This window comes from Culex pipiens, chromosome 1 (genome assembly GCF_016801865.2).
Source record: "Culex pipiens pallens isolate TS chromosome 1, TS_CPP_V2, whole genome shotgun sequence".
Classification (NCBI taxonomy): domain Eukaryota; kingdom Metazoa; phylum Arthropoda; class Insecta; order Diptera; family Culicidae; genus Culex; species Culex pipiens.
The window spans coordinates 67,272,497-67,283,763 of NC_068937.1; the positions used below are offsets into that span (position 1 = coordinate 67,272,497).

At 45.7% G+C, this 11,267-nt stretch overlaps 1 protein-coding gene across 4 annotated transcripts; it reads right to left on the minus strand.

The window, feature by feature from the left end:
• Window positions 1-500: 500 nt before the first annotated feature.
• On the minus strand, window positions 501-7,049 carry LOC120428382 (uncharacterized). 4 transcript variants are annotated; one of them, XM_039593380.2, is made up of 3 exons: window positions 2,215-6,999; window positions 1,816-2,155; window positions 506-1,290 (listed from the first exon to the last, which is right to left on the minus strand). In XM_039593380.2, exons 2-3 carry the CDS (start codon window positions 2,086-2,088, stop codon window positions 937-939), a joined length of 627 nt encoding a protein of 208 aa, XP_039449314.1. In that variant the 5' UTR covers window positions 2,089-2,155; window positions 2,215-6,999; the 3' UTR covers window positions 506-936. The 4 variants fall into 4 exon arrangements, with proteins under 4 accessions (XP_052562010.1, XP_039449314.1, XP_039449315.1 ...); XM_052706050.1 differs by having other exon boundaries at window positions 501-1,290; window positions 1,763-7,049; XM_039593381.2 differs by having other exon boundaries at window positions 1,816-7,000.
• Between the last annotated feature and the right edge of the window lie 4,218 nt (window positions 7,050-11,267).

Consider the following 11,267-nt stretch of genomic DNA (forward strand, 5'->3'; position numbering starts at 1 on the left):
ATAAGATCTACGATCCACGCAGAACTCCACGACGGCTACGCCGAGCGCAGGACCAGCCGGAACGACGGCGGTCACTGCCTCCTGTGTGATCTACCAACAACGGGCGCTTCCTCGACGACGGTGGCAAGGCCCTGCCCTGCCGCGTACTGCTAGATTGCGGTTCACAAGTGAATCTGTGTACGGAGAAGGTTCCCGAGCAGGGGTAAATAACACGGGAATACCAAATTTTGGTATTACTTGGGCAAATAACAGAGACCAAAATGTGCCCTCGGTTGCCCGCAGTAATAGATGGTAAAATACCATGAAATCATACCAAAGTCTTGTATGTGGAAGGGCACAACAATACCAAAGCATGTTATTCCAAGGGTTAAATAATACCACAAAATAGAACCATTTCAATCCCAAGTTGAGGTCTTCTGGATTTTTGAACATTGCTTGAATACCAAAACTTGGTATTGCCAAGGTTTTATTTTTAGGTATTCCCGCGCCCTTGGAAAATCAGATTTTGGTATTCCTGTGGTCTTCCACCTACATGATTTTAGTATTATTTCATGGTATTTTACCATCTATTATTGGGCAACCAAGAGCATATTTTGGTCGCTGGTATTTGCACAAATAATACCAAAATTTGGTATTTTCATACCATTTTTGTGCAACAGTTGCAGTTAGTGAAAAAACGAAAAATGATCCATACACAGAAAAAAAAACCGATGGTAAAATCGCATGCAAAAGCATGCACATCACCTTTGTGAAAAAAAATCACTTAAAATTACATCTACGAATGTACTCTGAAAAAAGTGTGATATTACACAAACCCCATTTTGACCCCAGGGATAGATATCGAGTTGGTTATTTTTGATTAGAAATGACAATTTAAACATAAACAAACCGATTTTTTTTTCAATTTCATTTATTGCGCAGAAAATTTGTGATTTATTAGTAATAAAGTTGTTCTACCATGTAAACAGGCCAGATTTTCGACGCAGCGCAGTATATTCCGCGCCACCACGGAATCAAGCGACGTCCCAAATTCTTGGAGCAGCATCCGGTGGATGCTCGGTTGTGAACGATATGATCGCGAACAGCCCTAGTGTGGACGAGGCGAACATCTTCTTCCTGGCCAACCTTCCATCCGTGGTCGTGGTGCTGATGATCGAAAAGGACCGGGTGTGGTTCCTCTTTGCGGCCAATCTTCCTCTCGATCGAATGTTTCGTGGCCGAGGAATAAAAAGTCCTGAATATCGCAGCTAATCGAACTCCCGGCGTTGATTGGTGAAAATCTAACCAGATCTGTGGAAGGAAAATAAAAAATAAGTTAAATTGTGTCAAAATCGTCCTTTTTTGTAAAAATATAATTCGATTGAAAGATTCACTAACTGCTGTTTCGATGTTCGATTGGGATGATCAAGAATGGCCCGGTTGTGAACAAGGTGCACATCCTCTCCGTCGCCAACCTTCCTTCCGTGGCCGAGATCCTGGTTATTTTCCTTTATTTCCTGGTTATCGAGAAGAACGATTCGGGAGCGGACGAGGTGCGCATCCTCGTCGTGATCATCCTTCCTTCTGTGGCCAACTGTTGATAATCGAAAAGGTCCCGGATGCGCACTTCGTTATCTTCCGAGACGTTCCCGATCATCAGCAACTTGGTCACGGCGGGAAGGTTGGCCACGATGAAATTGCACACCTCGTCCACTCCCGGGTCGTTTTCGTTCATCAGCATCTCGGTCACGGAAGGAAGGTTGGCCAGGAAGAAGATGTTCACCTCTTCCACTCTCGGGTCGTTCTCGGAAGGTTGACCACGACGAGGATGCGCACTTTGTTCACTCCCGGGACGTTTTCGTTCATCAGCATCTCGGCCACGGATGGAAGGTTGGCCACGAAGAGGATGCGCACCTCTTCCACACCCGGGTCGTTCTCGATCATCAGCAACTTGGCCACGGCGGGATGGTTGGCCACGATGAAATTGCGCACCTCGTCCACTCCCGGGTCGTTTGTGATCATCCGAATCTTGGCCACGAAGAAAATGGATGGATGGTTGGCCAGGAAGAAGAAGTTCGCCTTGTCCACTCCCGGGTCGTTCTCGATCATCAGCAACTTGGCCACGGAAGGAGAGTTGGCCACGAAGCGGATTTGCCTTTAGCAGCAAAAATGTTATCTGTAAAAAGTTGATAATTCTTTTATTTTGAAAAATCAAAGCGGAGAAAAACTACTTACGACATCCAAATGGCTCCAAGTGGAAATTCCAAATGACATTTCTTCATCTGTTCAACGATTAGAACTGTCAAAGTCAACTACATGAATTTTCGGTAATTTTACACAAAAATAGGCAGCGAATGTTGTACACAACATTGAGAGCAATATTGCATAATTTTTTTTAGCAATATTACACGTTTCTTGAGTAATTGGTGTTAGTATTTTTTATAAATCGGTGTGCTGAATAAATGTGTAATTTTACAACTATAAAAATACATTTCGATGTTTTACATGCAAGCATTTTACTACTTTTTTTGCTGTGCAGCAAAAAAATCGATGGTAAAATCGCATGCAAAAGCATGCACATAACCTTCGTCAAAATAAACACTTAATATTACACACTGCATGTACATTTTTTGCAAACACAAAAAAAAGTTGCAACCGACGGGATTCAAACACAGCACCAATAGTAAGGACTGGCGCCTTATCCCACTCGGCCATCAGACCGATGAAAAACTGTAAGGATAAACGCATATATTAGCTTGACAATTCGGTCAAGTAGGTTTCCCATACTGATGGGTTACATATTTCAGGGTGTAAAATCACATAAAATTGCATGAAATAATGCAATATTTATTTTACACCCTGGCATTTTACACGCAGCTGGATTACTACTTTTTTAGCTGTGTACCATTTATATAACTCCATATCAAATAAACGGGAATTGTCTCAACAGCAGCATCCGATTGCTTGCCTTGAGAATAATATTTAAACTAATAAAAATATACGATTATTTGGGTCACATCATCATCTTCTATGATGAATCCTGACCATTACCCTTCCCTACTAACAAAATCCCAAGTAGAAGTAGTTTTCCGGCACACGCGGGGGTGTGGATATCGTATAGAACCCACCCTTGGTAGCAGCCTGTGCTAACTAACATTCCCGTCCCGTTCCCTCGAGATCTACAAACTGACATGGCGGGCGCCGTTGGTGGCCAATGACTGTTACCTATTTGCATACATTCGTGTTTCAGCGACCTTGGTGTTTTATCTTTTCAGCGCATTCATGCATGCTGTTGATAAGGGAAACACCACTAGATCGTTAAAGCGTATGATTGGTTGTGCTGATAGCATATAACGGTCCTTATCAGCAACGGAGAAGGACAACCATGGGTGGTCTCTCATGCTCATGCTTATGCTCAATTTAGCGATATGCAGAAAACATTACGTACATCGCAAATTGCCTCAAAAATAAGTTGTTCTGATTTTAAAAATCGAAAATGCTTTTGAGTGAGTACTGCTTACACCCCGCCATGGCGTATGGGGCAAAAAAAAGCGCTTTTCAATTATATAAATAAATCAGATTTGTTTTTGTATTGATTCATTTATGCACAATTCTTTATTTAGCTATTCCTTTGAAAATTAACTGCCGTTATCTTCCTTTTGTAAGAAAGGCTATATCTCACCCCAGGTGGGATTAAAGCGGGTTTTGCGATGGGATTGTGCAACTCACCAATAAAAACACATTTTTTTATTCTCAACTTATTTTTATTAGGTCAGTTTAGGTGCTGTGACCAAGGCTGTGACCAGGTTAGGACCGAGGGACGGTTCAAAATAATATAGAATACAAAAAAAAAAATGCTCATTTTGCTCCGTATTTGCCGAGCATGTAGCTAAAAATTCTTAATTGGTCCATGCGGGTCTTGCAGGTCTGGAACCTGGCGCTGTACTCGTTGAAAATGTGCCACAGCTCAGTCGAACTGTAGAGCACCTCCTCTCCTACCGCCGTAGGGGTGGCACCGGCGCCGGAGCCGGTATTTACTTGACTGCTGCGGGTCGAGGGCGATCCTTTGGCTTCACGTCCAAGACTGCGCCCGGCAGCGGAGGGAACTCCGCCGGCGTGAACGCCGGAACTGCTGGACTCTGCTTCTCCGCCTTCCTTGCCGGCGGTTTCGGTTTCGACGCCTGCTGGCGCCTCTGGATGAAGTCCGCGCGCTTGGGGCAGCTGCGGTCCGTGGCTTCGTGGACTCCAGAGCAGTTGGCACACTGTAGAGTCCTAATTATTCTCTGTGTCTCGCTCCGTGCGCACAACTATTGTTTTGTGATGGCCTTCCACCCGTCCGCCCGCTAGCCATCGATTCATCGCGTCTGTCCGTACGACTCACAATTATTCCCTCTGCTCAGGCCGGTGGCTTACTAACAATAATCCACCACGCGCTCTTCTGTCATAATCCGCAATAATGCATGGGTTGCATACAAGGTGTGATGCAAGCGCGATATACGCATGCAAGTTTGACTTGTGTCGCATAGGACCCTACACCCCCATCTTACCTTATTAAAACACAAATGGCTGTCTCATTTACTGTTAAGCTCTGTTCTAGAACCAATCTCCAAAATGGTATATTTTCATTCGCTCCACGAACTTACTTGAGGTTAGCCTATTGTAAAACCATAATGCAGAAGATTATTAATGAAGAATTAAGCGCGAATCGTTATGCTATGCTATGGTATGCTATTAAGCGCGACTCGTGAGACTCTTAAACTACTCCTCATTTTAATTAGATTTCGTGCTGATTCTATACTCATCTTTTCAGTAAATAATTAAACAATCATAGCGACATTCGCTGTTACTCTAGAACAATAGCCTTCTTCATGTTCATAACAAATGTTCCGACTTTTTTTTAAATAGAACACATACGAAGATATAAACATTAGAACTAAAGTTAGTGAATTCACAGAACCTATTTTTATGATGGTTGATTGTATGATGCTCTTTTATTAAACTTAATTCTATCCACACCAGACAAAAACAACTAGAATATGATTATTCAAAACGCGCAATGCTCTAAATTCTCCCATGAATTGACTCTCAAACATTGCAAGAAGAATTGCTAGAATAAATATGCCTAAAACTAATATGTTTCATGCGATTCCAAAATACAACTCTTCTCGAAGAAAAATAAAACTTTTTTTTTACACTCTACTAACGATGGCAATATACTAAGATTGCTTGCATTCTTTCATGCATCAGTACCATCAAATACTGATGTTACTTCAGTGTAGAATACCAGATAATTCAACAGTCTCAATGAAGGGAATCTCCTGCACAGCAATCGCAACTTAGGAATCAATCAATTTACTCTCTCTTAAATAATAATTATACTTTCTTCACGGACAAACTGAATCTTCCTTTCCAAACCAGGTTAAGATTACCACCCTCTCTTATTTGGCACTGCTTCCTAAAAACCTTTTTTTTTTATTATTATTTAGTTTACTGTGCAGAAATATACCGTTTTTTTCATTAAAGCAAAACTGATTTCATGTAATGGTCAACGATGGGAATTCTCTACCAAACACCCTACAATTATCGAACATCTCAGTTGTAAATGCAAGTTCTATTCTCAGCACGTTCAACTCCAAAATTCAGCAAAACATACTATACCAATAAGCATATAACTCCTCCCTTTTCCTCCATCCTAAGCTCTTAGTAGCCAGCTTTTTTTTTTTCTTCTATCGTCTTTGAGTTGGTTGCGGCCAAAGATCTTTTCAAAGGAACTGTCTACGAACATCCTTGCAACGTGATTAGTCCACCAAAGAAGACCGAGCATCGCCTCGTAAACGAGAAAAAGCGTACGGTTCAGGGATATAAAAATATCATACTTTCAATTCTCAGCAACTACAATTATCATGCCCGAAATATCATCTCCTAATATTCTGCCCTTTTCAACTGCGTGATTCTCAGCAGGGCTGTGGAGTCGGAGTCGGAGCCGGAGTCGGAGCCGGAGTCGGTGGAGTCGGGTCTTTTTGGGGACCTGGAGTCGGAGTCGGAGTCGGAGTCGTCAAAACTCGATCAGCTGGAGTCGGAGTCGGAGCCGGAGTCGTAAATTTCTGATAGACCCGGAGTCGGAGCTGGAGTCGGAGCTGTCAAAATATTTAATATAATTTATGAACTTATTTATTGTTCAATATTTTTATAATTTAGGTTAATTCCCAATTTTGACAAAGAACTTTGTCCTAAGGTTTCTATACGGGGTGTCAATCCAAAATTTTCGCGAAGCGAAAACGTTACGTAACGAATTCCCCTCTCGGCAAATTTCCCCTCTTTTTGGTGCACGCTGGTTGGTTGAACAAACGTTTCCCAATCAGTCAATATAGAGACGTGAGATTGATGTATCTAAAATCACCCCCACTCTACCTCATAATTTTCGGATCGTCGACGCGGCAAAAAGCGAATAAGGAGATGTAGGAGAATGGGTGCAAAGAGGCGGGGCATACGTCCCCGATCTAAATTAACAAAACTCGGCTCGGTCGGTCCCGAAAATTCATTCTGTTGCTGGACGTCGACGAGAACACATCAGGAGCAGATGGCCTGGTGGCCCGTTTGCAGACGGCCTGGAGGCCCGGGAGCAGATAGCCTGGAGGCATGGACACGCCAAGACATGCCAGCCGGCATGAGCGGGAATTGGAATTGGCCACCACTTGGAGTGGCCGGAGTCCCCGGCGGGTGTTCCGATAGGGGGACTTTTCCCGAACCATAAGAGTTGGGGCAATATGGGTATCAAACTTTAGGGTTTTTGATACTGGATATGAAATTTGACATTTCGGCAGTAGTGGCCACCACCTGGAGTGGCCGGAGGCCCCGGGGATGTTCCGATGGGGGGACATTTGCCGAACCATAAGAGTTGGGGCAATATGGGTATCAAACTTTAGGGTTTTTGATACTGGATATGAAATTTGACATTTCGGCAGTAGTGGCCACAATCCGGAGTGGCCGGAGGCCCCGCGGATGTTCCGATGGGGGGACATTTGCCGAACCATAAGAGTTGGGGCAATATGGGTATCAAACTTTAGGGTTTTTGATACTGGATATGAAATTTGACATTTTGGCAGTAGTGGCCACCACCTGGAGTGGCCGGAGGCCCCGGGGATGTTCCGATAGGGGGACATTTGCCGAACCATAAGAGTTGGGGCAATATGGGTATCTAACTGTAGGGTTTTTGATACTGCAAATGAAATTTGACATTTTGGCAGTAGTGGCCACCACCTGGAGTGGCCGGAGGCCCCGGGGATGTTCCGATAGGGGGACATTTGCCGAACCATAAGAGTTGGGGCAATATGGGTATCAAACTTTAGGGTTTTTGATACTGCACATGAAATTTGACATTTCGGCAGTAGTGGCCACAATCCGGAGTGGCCGGAGGCCCCGCGGATGTTCCGATGGGGGGACATTTGCCGAACCATAAGAGTTGGGGCAATATGGGTATCAAACTTTAGGGTTTTTGATACTGGATATGAAATTTGACATTTTGGCAGTAGTGGCCACCACCTGGAGTGGCCGGAGGCCCCGGGGATGTTCCGATAGGGGGACATTTGCCGAACCATAAGAGTTGGGGCAATATGGGTATCTAACTGTAGGGTTTTTGATACTGCAAATGAAATTTGACATTTTAGCAGTAGTGGCCACCACCTGGAGTGGCCGGAGGCCCCGGGGATGTTCCGATAGGGGGACATTTGCCGAACCATAAGAGTTGGGGCAATATGGGTATCAAACTTGAAGGTTTTTGATACTGAACATGAAATTTGACATTTCAGCAGTAGTGGCCACAATCCGGAGGGCCCCGCGGATGTTCCGATGGGGGGACATTTGCGGAACCATAAGAGTTGGGGCAATATGGGTATCAAACTTTAGGGTTTTTGATACTGGATATGAAATTTGACATTTCGGCAGTAGTGGCCACAATCCGGAGTGGCCGGAGGCCCCGCGGATGTTCCGATGGGGGGACATTTGCCGAACCATAAGAGTTGGGGCAATATGGGTATCAAACTTTAGGGTTTTTAATACTGCACATGAAATTTGACATTTTGGCAGTAGTGGCCACCACCTGGAGTGGCCGGAGGCCCCGGGGATGTTCCGATAGGGGGACATTTGCCGAACCATAAGAGTTGGGGCAATATGGGTATCTAACTGTAGGGTTTTTGATACTGCAAATGAAATTTGACATTTTGGCAGTAGTGGCCACCACCTGGAGTGGCCGGAGGCCCCGGGGATGTTCCGATAGGGGGACATTTGCCGAACCATAAGAGTTGGGGCAATATGGGTATCAAACTTGAAGGTTTTTGATACTGAACATGAAATTTGACATTTCAGCAGTAGTGGCCACAATCCGGAGGGCCCCGCGGATGTTCCGATGGGGGGACATTTGCGGAACCATAAGAGTTGGGGCAATATGGGTATCAAACTTTAGGGTTTTTGATACTGGATATGAAATTTGACATTTCGGCAGTAGTGGCCACCACCTGGAGTGGCCGGAGGCCCCGCGGATGTTCCGATGGGGGGACATTTGCCGAACCATAAGAGTTGGGGCAATATGGGTATCAAACTTTAGGGTTTTTGATACTGGATATGAAATTTGACATTTCGGCAGTAGTGGCCACAATCCGGAGTGGCCGGAGGCCCCGCGGATGTTCCGATGGGGGGACATTTGCGGAACCATAAGAGTTGGGGCAATATGGGTATCAAACTTTAGGGTTTTTGATACTGCACATGAAATTTGACATTTCGGCAGTAGTGGCCACAATCCGGAGTGGCCGGAGGCCCCGCGGATGTTCCGATGGGGGGACATTTGCGGAACCATAAGAGTTGGGGCAATATGGGTATCAAACTTTAGGGTTTTTGATACTGAACATGAAATTTGACATTTCGGCAGTAGTGGCCACAATACGGAGTGGCCGAAGGCCCCGCGGATGTTCCAATGGGGGGACATTTGCGGAACCATAAGAGTTGGGGCAATATGGGTATCAAACTTTAGGGTTTTTGATACTGGATATGAAATTTGACATTTCGGCAGTAGTGGCCACAATACGGAGTGGCCGGAGGCCCCGCGGATGTTCCGATGGGGGTACATTTGCCGAACCATAAGAGTTGGGGCAATATGGGTATCAAACTTTAGGGTTTTTGATACTGGATATGAAATTTGACATTTTGGCAGTAGTGGCCACAATACGGAGTGGCCGGAGGCCCCGCGGATGTTCCGATGGGGGGACATTTGCCGAACCATAAGAGTTGGGGCAATATGGGTATCAAACTTTAGGGTTTTTGATACTGAACATGAAATTTGACATTTCGGCAGTAGTGGCCACAATACGGAGTGGCCGGAGGCCCCGCGGATGTTCCGATGGGGGGACATTTGCCGAACCATAAGAGTTGGGGCAATATGGGTATCAAACTTTAGGGTTTTTGATACTGGATATGAAATTTGACATTTTGGCAGTAGTGGCCACCACCTGGAGTGGCCGGAGGCCCCGCGGATGTTCCGATGGGGGGACATTTGCCGAACCATAAGAGTTGGGGCAATATGGGTATCTAACTGTAGGGTTTTTGATACTGCAAATGAAATTTGACATTTTGGCAGTAGTGGCCACCACCTGGAGTGGCCGGAGGCCCCGGGGATGTTCCGATAGGGGGACATTTGCCGAACCATAAGAGTTGGGGCAATATGGGTATCAAACTTTAGGGTTTTTGATACTGCACATGAAATTTGACATTTCGGCAGTAGTGGCCACAATCCGGAGTGGCCGGAGGCCCCGCGGATGTTCCGATGGGGGGACATTTGCGGAACCAAACTTAAGGTTTTTTGATACTGGACATGAAATTTGACATTTCGGCAGTAGTGGCCACCACCTGGAGTGGCCGGAGGCCCCGGGGATGTTCCGATGGGGGGACATTTGCCGAACCATAAGAGTTGGGGCAATATGGGTATCAAACTTTAGGGTTTTTGATACTGGATATGAAATTTGACATTTCGGCAGTAGTGGCCACAATCCGGAGTGGCCGGAGGCCCCGCGGATGTTCCGATGGGGGGACATTTGCCGAACCATAAGAGTTGGGGCAATATGGGTATCAAACTTTAGGGTTTTTGATACTGGATATGAAATTTGACATTTTGGCAGTAGTGGCCACCACCTGGAGTGGCCGGAGGCCCCGGGGATGTTCCGATGGGGGGACATTTGCCGAACCATAAGAGTTGGGGCAATATGGGTATCAAACTGTAGGGTTTTTGATACTGCAAATGAAATTTGACATTTTGGCAGTAGTGGCCACCACCTGGAGTGGCCGGAGGCCCCGGGGATGTTCCGATAGGGGGACATTTGCCGAACCATAAGAGTTGGGGCAATATGGGTATCAAACTTTAGGGTTTTTGATACTGCACATGAAATTTGACATTTCGGCAGTAGTGGCCACAATCCGGAGTGGCCGGAGGCCCCGCGGATGTTCCGATGGGGGGACATTTGCCGAACCATAAGAGTTGGGGCAATATGGGTATCAAACTTTAGGGTTTTTGATACTGGATATGAAATTTGACATTTTGGCAGTAGTGGCCACCACCTGGAGTGGCCGGAGGCCCCGGGGATGTTCCGATAGGGGGACATTTGCCGAACCATAAGAGTTGGGGCAATATGGGTATCTAACTGTAGGGTTTTTGATACTGCAAATGAAATTTGACATTTTAGCAGTAGTGGCCACCACCTGGAGTGGCCGGAGGCCCCGGGGATGTTCCGATAGGGGGACATTTGCCGAACCATAAGAGTTGGGGCAATATGGGTATCAAACTTGAAGGTTTTTGATACTGAACATGAAATTTGACATTTCAGCAGTAGTGGCCACAATCCGGAGGGCCCCGGGGATGTTCCGATGGGGGGACATTTGCCGAACCATAAGAGTTGGGGCAATATGGGTATCAAACTTTAGGGTTTTTGATACTGGATATGAAATTTGACATTTCGGCAGTAGTGGCCACAATCCGGAGTGGCCGGAGGCCCCGCGGATGTTCCGATGGGGGGACATTTGCCGAACCATAAGAGTTGGGGCAATATGGGTATCAAACTTTAGGGTTTTTAATACTGCACATGAAATTTGACATTTTGGCAGTAGTGGCCACCACCTGGAGTGGCCGGAGGCCCCGGGGATGTTCCGATAGGGGGACATTTGCCGAACCATAAGAGTTGGGGCAATATGGGTATCTAACTGTAGGGTTTTTGATACTGCAAATGAAATTTGACATTTTGGCAGTA